The sequence below is a fragment of the Chiloscyllium plagiosum genome, chromosome 10, assembly GCF_004010195.1.
Source record: "Chiloscyllium plagiosum isolate BGI_BamShark_2017 chromosome 10, ASM401019v2, whole genome shotgun sequence".
Taxonomy (NCBI): Eukaryota; Metazoa; Chordata; class Chondrichthyes; order Orectolobiformes; family Hemiscylliidae; genus Chiloscyllium; species Chiloscyllium plagiosum.
The window spans coordinates 42,290,954-42,310,964 of NC_057719.1; the positions used below are offsets into that span (position 1 = coordinate 42,290,954).

The following is a 20,011-nucleotide window of genomic DNA, read 5'->3' on the forward strand; positions in this document are numbered from 1 at the left end:
AGACAATTATCAATTAATTTTAATGAAATGACTTTATTGACTGCAATTTAGCCCAATGATATTTCCTGGGAATTAACCTTATTTTCCAACATCCAAGTACTCCTATCTCATGAACCTAGTCTCTACACCTGCATGTGCAAGGTCAGTTAGGATGGCTAGTATTGTCTTGTCGAGTTGAGTTATTTCCATGCTGTAAAGGAAGCATTGTCTGCTAATGTTTGTTGATACAGACTATGGTTAGTTCAGCTTTTAGCAGGGTTAAAAGCCATATTATGCAGCTTTAAGCAGAAATGTCAATTTGCAGCCTAGAAGCCATTTTGTTATGTTATTTGCATTAAGAAGCCATTTTATTGCTGCCTATTTTAGTAAGAGCATGTAGTACTGACTACAACTAGTTACTTCAGCCTGTATTCTGATTTCAGATCCTTACATCTATCATCAATCTTCACTGTATGGCATATTTATTCAATTTTTATTCAATTTGATACTCTCCTTAACTTCCTTATTAGGCAATATAATGCATCCTTCTCACAGAGTGGATGAAAGAATCTTTCAATTGGACAGTGATGTACATCTGCAGTGCATGGAATACACTGGCTAAAATGCTTCCTAAACTCTCTGAGTAAAAAGATTGGAACACAGTAAGGAATTTGAGAGTTCTACAAGTTTTAACTTTGGAGATAACACAATAAGGTCTTTAAAAAGTGTAGGAAATCCTTATAAACTATCCTTAGACAAGACCTTCCAAACACATGACCACATCCATCTTGAAAATCAAGATATGGAAACACTACCGCCTTCATACCACTGACTATCCTAACTTGGAAATGTATCAATGTTCCTTCATTGTCATTGGGTCAAAATCCTGGAATTCCCTCCCTAACAGTCTACCTACAGTACATGGACTGCAGCAGTTCAAGAAGGCAGCTCACCACCATCTTCTCAAGGCAATAAATACTGGCCTTCCAGCAACACTCACGTCCCATGAGAGATTTTTTTTAAAAAGCCAGTATCAATCAGTTCATTAACATGGGTGCAGTGTCAAATGAAATACCACTGTTTATGCACCTCCACATTATTTTTATTATAAATTCATGTAGCTCCAGTGAAGAAAGTAAGGAAATGTTATTGACACTAAATGTGACAAAGGTTTTGGAAGAGCGGGGAGAATAAAATTGAGATAAACAATCAGCCTTTATCACATTTAATAACAGAGCTGGCATGATGGGCTCAATGGCATACTCCTGCTCTGATTCTTTGTGTTTTCTGTTTTTCACTATCCACGAACCCCAGCTTATAATTACTCAGTAGCTTCCAAAGTGGCTACTGGGCCCTTAAATACTTACTGCTGAAAAAGGGGCTGTAGATTTTTGCTCCTCAGTCCCTGTTTGGTGGCATCTTCTACTGTGTAGTAACTCATGTAAAATTTTAAATCTTTGTCCTATTTCAGAAAGAAGTTCTTTATGGTCACTTGGCCCGAATAATCCCATAAATCCTGACTATGCCAGAATTGAACAGCTTTTCTGCTTCTCCTTATCACAAATGAAAGAGAAAGACCAAACCCTCTTCAAAAAGGAGCCAAAGGAGGTAGCTACAGACGAATGCATTGTTTTACGGAAAGTATAACGTAATCATTCAATTTAACTCTTTTGTTAGGTTATACAAAAAAGTCAAAGTGTTTCTGAAAGTAAGAATATATTTGCTACCTTTCTGTTTTGTTTTAAGTTCTTAAATATCAACCTTGGCTCAGTGGGAGCAGTCCCAATTCCTTAATAATAGGTTCAAGCCTTATGCCAAAGACAAACACATAAACCCCAGTTACTGCTTTAGTGCAGTACTGTAGAGGTTATTATTAAATTATTATTAAGCTGGAAAAGGTGCAGAAGACATTTACCAGATTGTTGCCAGGAACAGAGGGTTTCAGTTATAAGGAGAGGCTGGATAGGCTGGGACTTTTCTCACTATAGCGTAGGAGGTTGAGGGGTGACCTTACAGAGATTTATAAAATTGTGAGGGGTGTGGATAAGGTAAATGGCAGGTGTCTTTTCTCTAGGGATAGAGCATTTCAAGAGGAGGGGACATATTTTTAAGGTGAGAGGAGAAAGATTCAAAAGGGACATGACGGACTTTTATCTTACACAGAAACTGGTTCATGTGTGGAATGGACTTCCAGAGAGTGTGGTGGATGTGGAACATTACAAATTTAAAAGGCATATGGATAAGTGCATGAATAAGAAATGTTTGGAGGGATATGGGCCAAGCACAGGCAGGTGGGACTAGTTTGTTTTGGGATTATGGTCACACGGACTGGTTGGATCGAAGGATCTGTTTCTGTGCAGTATGACTCTATAAATGGTAGTATTTTTAGGATTAAGTGTAAGGTGAGAGTCCTATTTGCTTTCTCAGATTGTAATCAAAGAGCCAGGAGCACAATTTACTGAGATAAGATACTCTGCTGGTTTAATGGTTGGTCATTTATTGCTCTACTGACACCACCAAACAGACAACTTGGTTGTTTGTGGAAGTCTTACAGTAAACACATTGGCCATTTGCCTAATTAATAAGAGTTAACATCGATTCTAAAATAATTTATGAAGTCCTTGGGGACATACTGAGGCTGTCAATGATGCTGCATAATTGTCAGATCTTTCTTTCTATGTATACTGATTGTTTATTTTAAATAAAACTGTATACAACACTGTCATTATTGAATGTGAGTAAAATGAATCATTGGAAACATTCCTGCACTAGAATTAATACAGTTCTGTGAATGTACAAACACACGGCAAGATTTATTTTAACAACTGTTTCTGAAGAGAAATAGGAATGCTAAACAAAGAACTTTGGTACCCTCACCTCTTCCCTAACATTTGTCGTTGCATTTTTTTTCAGGTTACATTTCTAGACTCAAAGAAAAGCCTTACTTTGAACATATTTTTAAAACAGTTCAAATGGTGAGTGATGCTGCATAATTGGCTCAGATATTTTGATGATCAGATGGTCATTCCTGCACATTAGGCTGTAGTTTTATGCCAAGACTATGCAGAAGCCCAGGAAATTGAATTTTCTGATAAGCAATTCTTCTGGGTCTGAAAGCCTCCAAACAAAACCCTCAACTTTAGAGGTTTCCGACTCAGTAAAGCTTAACTCTTACCCAGAAAATTTAAAGGGTTAAAAATCTACTCTATTTCTTGGGTAACTATTAAAATGAATTTCCAATGCATCACTGACCTCTCCAAATGCAACCCCTTAACCCATGACACTCCCTGACCAATATCCTTCCTCTACCAAGACTTTACCTGACCTAACCCCACTGGACATGACAGCCCATACTACTTCACATTCCAACCCTGCAGTCCCAACTATATCATACACACACACACACACACACAAACCCACTGCCACTCAAACCAACTCTGCTGGATCCAATATCTCTTCCCCCAGCACTGACCTGATTTCACACTGCCAGACTTGGAAATGACCTCCTGCCCTCCTCCCCAGACCTGACCCTGACAACAAAAAGTTCACTCTACAACCGGACTCTTCCTGATTCTCTTGGATTCGCCAACTCCCCCTCCCGAACTGCCTCTGCTTAACCTGACATACAAATACTCCCAGACTAACCTGCCAGATCCCATCTTCTTGCTCATTCCCCCCAGTACAATCCCCTCTGATCCAATACCCACCCAATCTGCCCTGACCTCCCAGCTCTGATACTGCCAACCTCAGGCCTGAGCAGCCTGCCTATCAGCCTTGATACGTGCACCCCTTGATCTGAGCCTCCCCACCCTTCACAGATCCATCACACTCTCACAATCTCACAACCCTGATCAAATCGAATGGATCGGTTTGAGCGACAGTTAGAGGCAATGAAGAATTTACAAGAGCAAGGGGTTGTGACGGCTGGCAGTTATAGGAAGGGAGAAAAGTTGCAGGTACAGTCACATAAATGGGTTAACTCCAGAAAAGGTAAGAGAGGTATGCAGGTAGTGCAGAACTCTTCTGTGGTTATTCCCAGTTCAAACAAGTATGCTATTTAGGAAACGGTAGGGGTGATGGATTCTCAGGAGAATGTAGCACAAACAGCCAAGTTTCTGGTATCAAGACTGGCTCTAATGCAATGAGGGGTATGGCAGGTTCCAAGAGATCGATTGTGTTAGGGGATTCTCCAGTCCAAGGCACAGACAGACATTTCTGTGGCCAGCAGCAAAATATCAGAATGGTGTATTGTCTCCCTGGTGCCAGGTTCAAGGATGTCTCAGAGAGGGTACAGAACGTTCTGAAGGGGGAGAGGACCCAGCAGGAGGTCATTGTACACATGGAACCAATGTCATAGGAAGGGAAAAGGATGACATTCTGAAGGGAGGTTACAGCGAGTTAGGCAGGAATTTAAAAAGGAGGTCCTCGAGAGTAGTGCTATCTGCATTACTCCCGGTGCTACGAGCAAGTGCGAATAGGAATAGGAGAATAGAGTAGATTAATGCGTGGCTGAGGAGCTGGTGTATGGGAGAAGGATTCACATTTTTGGATCATTGGAATCCCTTCTGGGGTAGAAGTGACCTGTACAAGACGGTCGGATTGCACCTACATTGGAGGGGGACTAATATACTGGCAGGGAGATTTGCTCGAGCTGCTCAGGACAATTTAAATTAGTAAGGTGTGGCGGGGGGGGGGGGGCGGGGGGTGTTGGGACGTAGGGAGATAGTGAGGAAAGAGATCAATCTGAGACTAATAGAGTTGAGAAAAGAAGCAAGTCAAACAGTCAGGGCAGGCAGGGACAAAACAAGTAGGACTGATAAATTAAACTGCATTTATTTCAATGCAAGAGGCCTAACAGGGAAGGCAGATGAACTCAGGGCATGGTTAGGAACATGGGACTGGGATATCATAGCAATTACAGAAACATGGCTCAGGGATGGACAGGACTGGCAGCTTAATGTTCCAGGATACAAATGCTACAAGAAGGACAGAAAGGGAGGCAAGAGAGGAGAAGGGGGTGACGTTTTTGGTAAGGGATAGCATTACAGCTGTGCTGAGGGAGGATATTCCCAAAAATACAACCAGGGAAGTCATTTAGGTGGAACTGAGAAATAAGAAAGAGATGATCACCTTATTGGGATTTCATTATAGACCCCATAATAGTCAGAGGAAAATTGAGAAACAACTTTGGAAGGAAATCTCAGTTATCTGTAAGAATAATAGGGTGGTTATGTTAGGGGATTTTAACTTTCCAAACATAGATTGGGACTGCCATAGCATTAAGATTTAGATGGAAAGGAATTTGTTAAGTGTGTACAAGACAATTTTCTGATTCAGTATGTGGATGTACCTACTAGAGAAGGTGCAAAACTTGATTTACTCTTGGGAAATTAGGCACGGCTGGTGACTGAGGTGTAAGTGAGGGAGCATTTTGGGGCCAGTGACCATAATTCTATTAGTTTTAAAATAGTGATGGAAAAGGATAGACCTAAAAGATCTAAAAGTCAAAGTCCTGAATTGGAGAAAGGCCAATTTTGACAGTATTAGGCAAGAACTTTCAAAAACTGATTGGGGGCAGATGTTTGCATGTAAAGGGATGGCTGGAAAATGGGAAGTCTTCAGAAATAAGATAACAAGAGTCCAGAGAAAGTATATTCCTGTTAGGGTGAAAGGAAAGGCTGGTAGGTATAGGGAATGCTGGATGACTAAAGAAATTAAGGGTTTGGTTAAGAAAAAGAGGGAAGCATATGTCAGGTATAGACAGGATAAATTGAGTGAATCCTTAGAAGAGTGTAAAGGCAGGAGGAGTATACTTAAGAGGGAAATCAGGTGGGCAAAAAGGGGACATGAGATAGCTTTGGCAAATAGAATTAAGGAGGATCCAATGGATCTTTACAAATACATTCAGGACAAAAGGGTAACTAGGGAGACATTAGGGCCCCTCAAAGATTAGCAAGGCGGCCTTTGTGTGGAACCGCAGGAGATGGGGAGATACTAAATAAATATTTTGCATCAGTGTTTATGGTGGAGAAGGACATGGAAGACATAGAATATAGGGATACAGAGGAGGAAATGCTGGATGTCTTGAAACACATAAAAGTGGATAAATCCCCAGGACCTGATCAGGTGTACCATTGAACTCTGTGGGAAGATAGGGAAGTGATTGCTGGGCCCCTTGCTGAGATATTTGTATCATTGTTAGTCACAGGTGAGGTGCCGGAAGACTGGAGGTTGGCTAATGTAGTGCCACTGTTTGAGAAAGGTGGTAACAACAAGCCAGGGAACGATAGACCAGTGAGCCTGACATTGGTGGTGGGCAAGTTGTTGGAGGGAACCCTGAGAGACAGATGTCCATGTATTTGGAAAGGCAAGGACTGATTATGGATAGTTAACATGGCTTTATGCGCGGGAAATCATGTCTCACGAACTTGATTGAAGAAGTAACAAAGAGGATTGATGAGGGCAGAGCAGTAGCCATGACCTATATGGACTTCAGTAAGGCTTTCGACAAGGTTCCCCGTGGGAGACCAGTTAGTAAGGTTAGATTTCACAGAATACAGGGAGAATTATCTATTTGGATACAGAACTGGCTCAAAGGTGGAGGGTTGTTTTTCAGACTGGAGGCCTGTGACCAGTGGAGTGCCACAAGGATTGGTGCTGGGTCCACTACTTTTCGTCATTTATATAAATGATTTGGATACGAGCATAAGAGTTACAGTTAGTAAGTTTGCAGATGACACCAAAATTAGAGGTGTAGTAGACAGTGAAGAAGATTACCTCAGATTACAATGGGATCTTGATCAGATGGACCAATGGGCTGAAAAGTGGCAGATGGAGTTTAATTTAGATAAATGCGAGGTGCTGCATTTTGAGAAAGCAAATCTTTTCAGGACTTATACACTTAATGGTAAGGTCCCAGGGAGTGTTGCTGAACAAAAAGACCTTGGAGTGCAGGTTCATAGCTCCTTGAAAGTGGAGTCGCAGGTAGATCGGACTGTGAAGAAGGCATTTGGTATGCTTTCCTTTATTGGTCAGAGTATTGAGTACAGGAGTTGGGAGATCATGTTGCGGCTGTATGTGACATTGGTTAGGCCACTTTTGGAATATTGCATGCAATTCTGGTCTCCTTCCTATCGGAAGGATGTTCTGAAACTTGAAAGGTTCAGAAAATATTTACAAGGATGTTGCCAGGGTTGGAGGACTTGGGCTATAGGGAGAGGTTTTAATAGGCTAGGGCTATTTTCCCTGGAAAAAATGAGGACTGCAGATGCTGGAGATCAGAGCTGAAAATGTGTTGCTGGAAAAGCGCAGCAGGTCAGGCAGCATCCAAGGAGCAGGAGAAGGGCTCATGCCTGAAACATCGATTCTCCTGCTCCTTGGATGCTGCCTGACCTGCTGCGCTTTTCCAGCAACACATTTTCAGCTATTTTCCCTGGAGCGTTGGAGGCTGAGGGGTGACCTTACAGAGGTTTACAAACCTCTGTGAGGTCACCCCTCAGCCTTCAACACTCCAGGGAAAACAGCCCCAGCCTATAACTGGGGTTTACAGAGGTTTACAAACCTCTGTGACTCTATGACTAAATCCAGCAGCTCCGGACTTCATCCCTCAACGACACTCTACTCCTCACAGTACATCCCCTCAGCACTCAGACACTTATGTGGCACCGTCTCCCAACTTTCACTCTACTCCCTCATCCACTTGGCACCCTTGCCCACACTTACTTTACTCATTTACTTTTCCTCTGGCACCTTTAAACAAGAAAACCCCTGAAACATAGCAGCAAGTACTGGAACAAAGAACGTATCTTGACCTGCAATGTTATCCATACACTGCATAGATATCTCCTGGTTTCTTCTGATGGATACATTCAGGACAAGTCAGACTTGGAATTTTGCCAGAAAAAACACCAGAAGACAAGTGGATAATTTAAAAAAGGATTACCATTGGTTGAATCTGTTTCAATAGCAATCAGAAAATCTGGGCCATTGTTATTTTTATGTAGCTAATGATGTGTTTTGAGTTCTTTTGTATTTTTACAATACAAATGTTGGGTTTACCTTGAATGTTTCTCCTTCTTTTATATTATTATCTTCTGTGAATTAATGTTCCAACCACGTAAATGTTCACAATTCAAGGATTTTGGGCACCAAACGTAAACTGATAAAGGGTCCCAGCAATACAACTAAAATAACAAAAACTCAGCGAAGGACCAACACAATCAAGGCCTTCAAGATGGAATTTATCATTTAATTAGGAATATTGTGCAAATCTATTGAGAGAAGGTGAAGGAATCGCAGTAGATAAATTGCTCCTTCAGACTTGACAGGAAAATAGTTCCTTCTGTTCTGTTACCATTCTGTGAGTTTTAAGTAACTTTGAGGGAAGAATCGTATTGTTGAAGGAACTTGAGGTCAGCAGGTTTCATTCACAAATTATGCTCCATTGATTTGTTAGAGATCATGCAATTTGACAGTCCATTGAATACATCATCATTAGAATGCTATTTCATTTGTGAGACAGAGGGAGGGGCTGATCCTTTGAGGGGATCAAACCCCCAAAGTTGGTTTGAATGTTTTCCCCTTCACCCATGTCCTGTGGGATACTCTCCTGGGACAAGAGAAAAATAGCTAACATTTTACGCATATGAATATTTATTCACACAGTCCTCTATGTATTTTAAATTACTAATGCACAACAGGTGGGTCCGCCTATACAATACCCTCTTAGAGCAGTCTTTTCTATATCCATTATATAAATACAAATCATCAGGGACCATCCTTCTCGCATTTATCTCTCTTACCTGACTGCTCACCCCAATGACTCTCTTCCCATGGAAACACAATTTCTCCATTAAAACTGAACAGTTACAGCAGTCAAAGAACAATTTGTGCTAGTTAATTTCCTGACTATGCCAGCACAGGTGCTCTGACATTTACCCTCTCTTTTAAAGAGGTTGTTTATTTCATTCAATATCATATTGCATTGTAACTTCAGTGATTTGGCTACAGCTCCCTTCCATTTATATTCTTTATTACTGGATTCAAAAATGAAAGTGTCGAAGTTCCATTTTAGCTGCATCTGGTAACTCTACACCACCTTGTGGTCGATGGCAGACACACAGTACAACTGTGTGCAAAATATCAAGAGAAACAAGAAGCTGCAAGAGTCTCAGAGTTATAAGTGCCCTTCTTAGATGAAAACATATAGGGCACAAGACAATTAGTGAAATTATGGGATGATCCTGTAAAAAACGAAATTGTTGGTGAGAATGCTCATGTTGCAGGCCAAGAGCAATGGTACATCCTCTGTCACTTTTTCTCCCCTTCCCCCTCTCCAATGGGAATGTCTGTTCTTTCCATTCTTGGCAGTTAGACATGCCATTGTTCTGCCATTCTCATATTCCAATCACTTAGTCTGCTCCATCAACATCCATTCTCCCCCAATATTGCATGTGCTGCCCCCTCCACATGTAAACTCTGATGAAGAATCATCTAGACTTGAAATGTTAGCTTGCCCTCTCTCTATGGATGCTGCCTGACCTGCTGTGATCTCTAGCATTTTTTGTTTTCAGAGCAATGGTAATTTTCCCACACATCATAGAAGCAAGTAGTTTGTCAATAATCCTTGAAATCAGAAGCAGGGTCTTCCCCATTTACAACACCATATCCTGTTAAATTTACCCACCCTGTTTACCATTAGAAAACTTGCAGGCTTCTACAATCTCGGACAAAGCTGTAGACATTAATTAGCAACTGTCTTTAAGCTAGTGATTGGGCTGTCCTGTTCATGTTTGAGCAAGGGTATTAATTGCAATATTAGAATCAAAAATGGCTAGCTGATCTGTTGTTGGGCAGCATTCATATCACAAAGCCATCTTCATTTCTCCAACAAGATGCTTTTAAAACTTAACAGTCTTACAAATGTTGCCTTACAACAGGAAGGTAGGAAGGCTTTGTTGAATCTGTTAGTGAGGAATGCCAAATGGTGCAAATTTCACTGGAAGAATGTCATATCATAAGATTTACTGGAGGGGAGCAAAAATAAACTAAAGTAGAACCTTTAATGAAAGATCCTCAAACTAAAATGTTATTGTTCCTCTTTTCACAGATACTGCTTGACCAGCTGAGTATTTCCAGACTTTTTTAGATCAAATCTCCATAATTCACAGTATTTTCCTTCTGTACCACTGTATTAGGTAACTGAATTAGGTTACATTAGCTAACGTAATTATTTAATCTCCTTTCCTACAACTCAAAACTAAAGTGGGCAAATTTCTGTTGCATCTCCCAAAGTATTGGATATCCTTGCTATTACAGTATCTCTACAATCTCCTCAAACTTTGAGGGCGCCATAACGAGGGCTCACGGAGTCAGAATATTGAGTCAAACATTCTCTGATGAAAAGAAACACTAAACACTTTCACTTCAGTGGTTATGAAGTTTTGGAATTCACAATCACAGAGAGTTGTGAATGCTCAGTTGTTGAGTATATTCAATTCAGGGATCAGCTACGTTTGGGTGACTAAGAAAATGGTGGATAGTGTGAGGAGCCTTGACTAAAATAAAAATTCATTTATGATCTTATTGAATGGGGGAAGAAGATTCAAAATGAATCAATCACATGAACACGTACAAAAATATACAAATACACAAATTATGAAGTATTAGACCATTCAGCCACCCGAGCATTTCCCCCACTCGAAAAGATTGTGGCTGATCTGATTGTAACCTCAAAGCCACATTCTTTCCTACTCCTTATAACCTTTCATTCCCCTTTTACTTCACATGAATGTATGTATCTTGGCTTTCAAAATAGGCAAGGAATCTGCGTCCATCAGCATTTCAGGAAGATAGTTCCAAAGACTCGCAAGCTTAAAAAAATTCACCTAATTTATATGTTAAATGGGTGACCACTGATTTTTAATCAATTACTCCTAGTCCTTGATTCTGCCATAAGACGAAACATTGAGTCCAAACCAATGGTGTCGAGAGCCTTCAGGATCTTATGCATTTCAGTGAAGTCATTTTTTACTCTTCTAATATTCAGTAAATACAAGCCTACTCTATTTGAGCTTTCCTCAGAAGACAAACATCTCATTCCAGGTATTAGTAAGGAAAGCTTGATCTGAACTGCCTTAAATTTTTCAAAAAGTAAGGTTACCAATATACGCACAAGACTCTAGATCTGGTCTTACCAGTGCCCCCTGGATATGCCTATTATGCTATTCCCTAACCATGAGCTTTCATTTTCTGCAATTTCATTTGATGGGCAAATTATCAAATGCCTTCTGGAAATCTAAGTACAGAAGATCCAATGATGCCCTTTAACCACAGCATGCATTACCTACTTAAAATACTCAAATAGATTGGGTAAACGTGATTTCCTTTTCATCAAACCATGTTGACTCTGCCTAATTACCTTGAACACATCCACATGCACTGTTATAACTTCTTTAAATAGTTTCTAACATTTTCCCTGTGACAGATGTTAAAATTAGTAGCCTGCTCCGTCCCGCAAACTGTCCCCCTTCATTTTTTAATTTAGAAGTTATATATTCTCTCACTGAAAAAGACAACCATCCTCAATCAAAGGAGTTTTGGAAAATTAAAAGCAAAGCATCAACTGTTTCAATAATTAACGATGTTTTTTAGACTTTAGAATGAAGTCCATCAGGACACAATCACTTGTCAATGTGTAGCTCCAACTATTTACTATTGTTTCACTGGTGATTGTGAATTTCCTAAGTTCCTCCCTCCCTTTGATCTATGTTGACTAGAAAATTAGAACTCTCTCATTCTTCTTCAACTAGTGACAGAAATTCAACAGCTCCAATAGTGCTATGTGCCTGCTTAAATTTCTAAACTAGAAATCGAACCATAGCACTAAGACTTGGTGAATTAATTCTGGCATCTTTACACAGCTTGCAGCAGAATACGTTACAGGGTCATGGATATTTTTGCAGTTGTGTGCATGTCAGAGTGTGAGTAAATGAGAAGGAAAATAAGAAGAATAATGCTCAATCATAGATTGGGAAGATCTCTGATTCACCTTCTTTCCCTCTTACAGAGTATTATTCTGTGGCTTTGCCTTATGTTCTGCTCCTTTTTGGACCTGTTGTCTTTGTTTAAGTCCCAACTTGTTTTGCAACGTGGGCAGGTATATTCACATGCTGAAAGATGACACAACCCTGCCATATGACCAACCTGTAGCCCAATTATGGTCTCAATAATCGATTGTTAATCATGGATCTATAATCCTTGAAAATCTTTGAAGATGTAGTTATACTAAGCTTTTAACTACATGTTTTGTTTGAATGGGTCTACATGGTCAGCAGGAAGTCAGTTGTGAGATGGGCCAGCAATAAACATGTCACAATAATGCACATGTAATTAATGTGCATTATGTGGATATTTTTATATGTTAACTGCTGACTCATTCATAATTAATAAATGGAATAACTGAATTTACCTTAATTGTTACTTTTTTTAATCTGCTTTTTTTCACCTCTTTCCAGGTATTGCTTGTAGCGAACTCCATATTGATCACAGTTTAATTAATTCTGTAATTTTATTTTAACAAATTTGCAGCTCTAATGAAGAACTAGCAGAAATGGTCCAAAAGGGTAGCAAATCTAGATTTGATGTGGAAGTTTTGCAACAATTAAAGAAACTGCTGCCAGATGAACATGAAGTAAGCACTGTTCAATGTTCTATGTTCTATACAGCTAAACAAGAATGAGAGCAGTTTGGATACTTTACCTTGCTAGGTATAGTTATTTATTGCAACATTTTAATTTGCTATGTGCAGAGGGAAAATATAATAACTTACAAAGAAGAAAAAGAAAAATTAGCGAATGGAGATCATTTCTACCTTTGCCTTCTCAATGTGCCTTGGTATGTACATTAACTTTATAAATATCACTAGTCATAGAGATGTACAGTTCCCAATAACTTTTTTCTTCATAGAAAATTGTAAATAAGGTTACCCTATCATCTCCCTTCTATCATTTTGATATTTACTTTCCACTTTAGATTTGAAGGGAAGCACCAACAATGACTAAAAAGGTAATTTTTGTTAAGGCTGTGATCTTCAGCTAGCAATAAGCAGTGCATCGATTTCAATACTTGAAATAACTTGTCCTCTAACTTGCCTCCTTTATCTGGACTATGTGCTCAGCATTCTGTATATCTGATTCAGCGATATGAAATTTGCCATGTACAAGCTGAAACTCAGATCCTCTACCATTCTGGGGGATCTTGTAAAGCTGTGTTTTTCACAGTTCCAGACTGATACAATTTGCCAAATGGTGAGTTCTTCATTTTCATTTACAAAGTGTGCACTTTTTAATCCTAACCTTTGTTAGATTTTTTTTTCCTCCACATTCCTTCAACCTTCACTGCCATATGCCATTTCCTGGGCAATAGAACAGGAAGCCAACTTTTTTTCAGAATTTGGCCAATATTTTTTCCTTTGTGTTGGTCATCAAAATTGTGGAGAACTGCTTGATTTCTCTCTGGTGATACCACAAAGTATATACTCTCTATGCGGAACATCTGACACATTTCCTACTATCTGAGATGATCACAGTGTTCACTGGAGCATAAAATATTCTACAATCTCTTGCCTTCCATGCTGCCTCACTTCCTCAGCAACAGGCGGCATTGTGTGATTTTTCTATGGTACAACTGCACAGCAATTATAGATACTTTTTTTTATCATACTAAAGAAATGGTAAAGAAGACACTAAAGACTTTGTAATATCATTTTGTTTTGCTTTCCCATCTACAGCTATGAGTTACGGATTGACTGTTTATTGTCACGTGAAGACATAGCGGTTTTACAAAATGTTCACCGACCAAACGCAAAACTGATTAAAAAAGCATGTGAAAGTGAGTTTTATACAAATATTTGCTTTTCTCAAAATATTTGTTCCTGGTTGACTAAGCTATCTAATAAATTATGATTAGATAATAGTTAAAACAATGTAACACCTAATATATTCCAGTCTGTAAATTAAATGGCTGATTTGAATCTATTGCTAAAATTACCAAATATTCGCTGTTATGAAAGTAGTGAAGTCAGGATAAGACATGCTACTTGTATATGGCTTTCTGAATGTGTTAAATGTGCAGTTTACCACATGTCTTACATTTATCTAGCACCATTAATAATCTGCCTCAACAAGGTTTAAACTGACTAAAAAGCATATCAGGAGGAATGAAGAGGTATTTTTTAAAGGAAAAAAGAGAGAGTTGGAGATGCAGAAAAGAATTAGGGAGGGAATTCTAGCATAATGAGTTGAGGCAGATGGTCATTAATGGTGGGCAAGAAGGAAAGTAGGTGAAGGGAAAATGCTGGTGAACAAGATGGTGCACAAGATGGTCATTTGGTTTTCTGTGGATAACCACAGGGAGCCATGCTACCAGTCCAAGGCATCCAGGACACAAAAAACAGCCTGCATTAGTACTGTGTCCGTGGTGAAGCAAGAAACCCAGTGATGCAGGAATCGGGTCAATGATCTTCGGCACTCCACAAGGGCAAATGTTGCTGTCTTCTCTCTGCTGCCTCACACTGACAGGGTGATCTATCACTCTAAACCTGCGATTGCATATGCCTCTCATTAAGATTCATGCATTCAACATACACTATTGCATGCATCAATACAAATTAAACCTCTCACGCACCTCATTCTCTCAAACTATTAACCTTCCCTGACCTCTGAGATTCCCATTCACTCACTAGGCACAGCTCATCACGTCTCCTGCTCATGTTTTATGAAGACATTGCTGTTTCTTCTGGGTCACTGGGTCAAAGTCCTGGAAGTGCCTCCCTAATAGCATAGTGGGTCTATTTACAGCATATGCGCTGCAACAGTTCGATAAGACAGCTCACTACCATCTTCTCAAGAACAACTATAGACAGACAATACACATTGACCCAGACCCAGCCTGCAACACCTTTGTCCCACAAATGAATTGTTTTAAAAAACATCATTACTAATTGCTCTTTCATCCTCTTTCATCATACACAATCCCTCCTTTGCCCATTGCAGGGAAATCTGTTTCACAACTGGGCTAAGGCTGGGGAAGAAGCTGGCAGATATCTGAATTCTTCTAAACTAAAACCTTGAACTTCCTAATCTGATTTGTCTGTGGTCAATGCTTAGTCAGGGACTGTCATTGGAGGGCATGGTGATTAGTTTTAATTTTAACATTGAGTTAGAGCAGATTTTAATTCCTCTAGCTTTACCTGACTAACTATTTAAGTAAATGAGTCAGAATACTTCAACGTCTCTAACTCTGACTCTGAACTAGGGACATTTTTGATGAGTTCCAGTCTCTGGGAGATTGCCCATAAGAAGTTTCAATTTCCTGGGCACTTCCTGAAGAGTGAGCTTCTTGCAGATGGAGTTCTATGAGGCAATCTCTTTAAATGGTCAGGAAGTTAATTTGGAACATAGTTTTAGATTCATTGGTTCTGATAAAACATATGATTCCATCAGTGTGCCTAGGAGAATCCTATGCTGTTAATAGATAGAATGCTTATACCTTTTGGTTTATGTCAAAAGTAGAGCAGACACATCAAGGCAATTCATTTAGGTTTGATCAGATCAGAAATGTCAAGGTTTTAGTTCAGAAGAATTCAGTGTTTAGTTCAGAATAGAATAGTTTTTCTTCCCTCTTGTCTCCTAGAAGGAGAAAAGAGATTTGAAGCTCAGATCAGTTGAGCCAGTCTCCTCAGCAAAGGAGTTTCTAGTCTGTGGTGGTTCAAATAAGGAGTGTTTGGCTAGATAGCTTCAAGTTGTTGAAGCCAAGAAAGATTTAGGCCATCAGAACTGTTGGCAGACTCAGAATGTAATGATAATAAACATGATTGGCAGTACGGGGGAAAACTGGAAAGTCACAGTTAAATAAACACAAATTGTGGAGATCGTTTTGCTGGTATTAAGGTTCTGTTACGGATGGTTTTGGGAAACATGTTGAAGTTTGTTTTGATATTTGAGTTAAAATCTTTTTTTTAGTTATTTTCTATATAGCTTTGCATGTTTTTATTACTTTTTTGTGTGATAAATTTAGATTCTGTTGTTAAAGAATATCCACATCCTCATGTAAGTACATTTTAGTGACTAACCACCACATTAACTTAATATTGTTATATTAGGTTAATCTAATATTGTAAATGTAGGCGAATTGGTCTAGGTGGGTTACACTTCGGCGGGTCTGTGTGGACTTGTTGGGCTGAAGGGCCTGTTTCCACACTGTAATTAATCTAATCTAATCTAATTAACTGTCTGAAAATATTAATTATATGATCTTTCAACTTTATTCTGGTATCTGATTTATCCATTAGTACCATCAGTTGAGATCATAACAATGTGCACTTATACTGAGCTGGCAACCATTTGTATTCAGACTCTAGCCAGGCAACACTTGCTTGGCTGAATCCAGAACTAGAATTTCTGATGTTTAGAAGAAAGATTGGCATTTGTTTTGATCAAAACACACATAAAGCTATCTCTCAGGAATTAGAAATTTAATATTTTTGACATCTGAGCACTTTACCAACCGAATTCATCAATCACCGCAACAATGACCCTACCTTCTATGGTACAAGACACCAGCTCCAGCTCGTCTCAGTTTGCTGCACTCCAAAATCAGGTCCATGCCTGCCTTCTGATTTTATTTTCACAGTTTACTTTTCAGTTTGAAAATAAATTTATTTCATACCGGCATTAATCTGCAATCTAAAGATTCATGGACAAGCAGATCTGTTAGACAATGCACCCTGAATTAGAGTTATGGTGTACAGTGCCACGAGATGTGACTTTCCATGTCTTCTGTTTTTGTACAGATCTTCTATCTTCTTCAAGACTGCCCCAGTTCTGTCATCTAATACTTAAAATTGGAAACTTTCTCAACTATGTATGTATACTGCCTAAATGTTGCAACATGCGTTCATTTTTGTGGTACTTTTCAAGACACTTTTTCAGAATGACAAATCAAATGTATTAACTCATCAGATAATGTACAGTGAACATTACTGCTTAAATTGGACAATGCTATTAAAGTTGGATTTTCTATCTATTTACAGAAAATCAAACAATTTTTAGCTTTCAAAATTGATAACCAATCAATTAAAAAAAGACACTAGTGCTGAAATTCCCAACATTTGTATTGCTTTTAGATCATAAGATGTAGGAACAGAAGTAGGCCATCAGCCAATGAATCTCAACTTCACTTTCCTGTCTTAACTTCATAATCTTTGTTCCCTTATTGATTAAAAAATCCATCCAACGCAGCCTTGAATATACCCATGGTAGAGATGTTGGTGTTGGACTGGGGTGGAAAAAGTTAAAAATCACACAAAACCAGGATATAGTTCAACAGGTTTATTTGAAAGTACTTGTGCTTGTACTTGAAAGCTTGTACTTTCAAATAAACCTGTTGGACTATAATCTGGTATTGGGTGATTTTTAACTTTGAATATACTCAGCAACACATCTTGACAGCCCTCTGCAATAAACATTTCCACTGATTCACCACACTGAGAGAAAGAAAATCCTTCTCGTCTCTGCCTTAAATGCATGACTCCTTATTCTGAGATTACACCATCTGGTCCCAGACTTTCCCACAAAGGGAAACAATATTTCCACATCTACCCTGTTAAGACCCTGAAAAATATGCTCCAATAATGTCTCCTGTCATTCTTCTAAGCTCCAGTGAATACTAGCCCAGCCTACTCAACCTCTCCTTGTATGAAAATCCCGCCATGCCCTGGATCAACTTAATAAGCTTTCTCAGGTCTGCTTCCAATACATAATTTTTCCTTACATAGCCACATGAAAACTATTCGCAATATTCCAGGTATGATTTGACTAATGTCTTGTATAGTTTAAGGAAGATTTCCCTATTTTTGTAATCTACTTTCTTTGACATAAAGGTTAACAATCTATTCCCTTCTCTAAGGAGTGAAAGCATGAAAATGTCATTGAGGTGGGGACTGAAGCATGATTACATTGAATGGTGGAGCAGGTTCAGACAGTCAAATGGAGTACTCCTGTGCCAAGTTTTTGTTTAAGTGTTTGTTTCTATCTCTGCTGCTTGTTACTCCCTCAAAGAATTCTCATGGATTTGTCAGGCATGATTTCTTGTTCATGAAGCCACGCTGACTCTGCTTGATTATGTTATGTATTTCAAAATGTTCTTGTACTAAATGCTTTAGAATAGATTCTAACATCTTTCCAACATTTTGAATAAGGGTGTTACATTAGTAGTTTTCCAATCCTTTTGGAGTTGTCCAGAATCAAAGGATTCTTGGAAGATTGCTGACAGTGCATCCACTATCTCTGAAGCGACTTCATTTAAAATCCAAGGATATGTAAGTGTGTAGTGACCAGACCAAAAAAAAACTAAAGGATACAAAAGTATGTAGGGAGCAAACCCGAAGAGTGAGTTCCACCAGTGTGCATTTAGGCAATTACTCTAAATTTCCCATGGACCTGAAATGGCAAATCATTTCCAGCTTGATAAAATTTTTTAAAAACTTAAAACGTCCCACATATACAGGCGACTCAAATAAGTTCATCCCTTTTAAGATTCTACCTTAATTAAACATAATATTTATTGAAGAAAATATTTATATTTGGATTCTTTTGGTTGAATTAGATTATTTTTTTTGTTTGCAGATAAAAACTGCATTTGCAGCTATGTGTAATGATTCAAACGAGCTGGAGCAGAAATTTGGGACAATCAGCATGTTACCCTGGAGAAGCTACAAATGTGCTGATCATTGAACTTGTGTCTTGTTGCAATAATATACATTACACAAGACTATATAAAAACATGACAAAGATACTTTTTCTCTAAAATATTACAAATTTACTGAATCATGCGAGTTAAAAAAGGGGAAAAAAGTTATGTATTTAGAGAGTATTTTTCACAACCTCAGGAAATCCCAAAGGACTTTACAGCCAATGAAACAATTTTGAATTATAGCCAATGTTATAATGTAGGAGACATAAAGTGGAATGTTTTTATATGGTTATTACTGGAACGTTGTAAAACGCAGCATACATTATTAGGTAATGCAAGACACCTTTTTCTGGTTTCAGGGTAGTGCCATAGGAAATGCAAATGGATTCAAAATAAATAGTTTGGTTAAACTCAAAGAGACAAGAACAAATGAGCCACAAGTCACACTGCTACATTATGCTGCGCAGGTATCACAGCTTTTCACATTATGAATCAGATATGTGGTAAATGTTTTACAATTCTCAGCATTGCACATTTCTCACTTGATTCCTCTTAACAGGAAATTGAAAAATCTTATTCAGATCTTCTAAATCTTCCTGATGACCTCCAATCAATATCTGAAGCAGCAAGGTATGAATTCTAACGTTACATTTTGCATACAGCCAATAATCACATTAAAATCCACTTAGGTTTTGTTTAAACTATGTGGTAGTAGTGAGCATTACAGATACAACCATAACAGTCCTAAAACTCAAATTTAAGACATGCAATCTATGGATAAGGCGGTATTTTCTTTCAAATCTAAATTCTACCCTCCCCTCAACTCTTTCCCAAAGATCATACATTCTTTTCCACACAGTTAATCTATTGGTAATATATCTGGCAATGTCATTCCACATTACTAGCTACTCCTCTTCCACTGCCTAGGTCTAAACATCTTATCAGTTGTACTAAATTGATTCTAGCCATATAAGATTATCAGATTCTGGATCAGTGGTGCTGGAAGAGCACAGCAATTCAGGCAGCATCCAACGAGCAGCGAAATCGACGTTTCGGGCAAAAGCCCTTCATCAGGGATAAAGGCAGAGAGCCTGAAGCGTGGAGAGATAAGCTAGAGGAGGGTGGGGATGGGGAGAGAGTAGCATAGAGTACAATAGGTGAGTGGGGGAGGAGATGAAGGTGATAGGTCAGGGAGGAGAGGGTGGAGTGGATAGGTGGAAAAGGAGCTAGGCAGGTCGGACAAGTCCGGACAAGTCAAGGGGACAGTGCGGAGCTGGAA

The 20,011-nt window shown here is 38.9% G+C and overlaps 1 protein-coding gene across 1 annotated transcript in view; it reads left to right on the top strand.

The window, feature by feature from the left end:
* The first annotated feature begins 1,440 nt into the window (after positions 1–1,440).
* LOC122553564 (inverted formin-2-like) overlaps positions 1,441–20,011 on the top strand; it is a 36,654-nt gene continuing 18,083 nt past the window's right edge. Inside the window, exons 1-8 of the mRNA XM_043697555.1 lie at positions 1,441–1,587; positions 2,893–2,954; positions 12,568–12,670; positions 12,788–12,873; positions 13,769–13,869; positions 16,832–16,902; positions 19,092–19,199; positions 19,292–19,362. Coding sequence (XP_043553490.1) covers positions 1,543–1,587; positions 2,893–2,954; positions 12,568–12,670; positions 12,788–12,873; positions 13,769–13,869; positions 16,832–16,902; positions 19,092–19,199; positions 19,292–19,362 — 647 coding nt within the window. The 5' untranslated portion in view covers positions 1,441–1,542. The remainder of the gene's footprint in view (positions 1,588–2,892; positions 2,955–12,567; positions 12,671–12,787; positions 12,874–13,768; positions 13,870–16,831; positions 16,903–19,091; positions 19,200–19,291; positions 19,363–20,011) is intronic.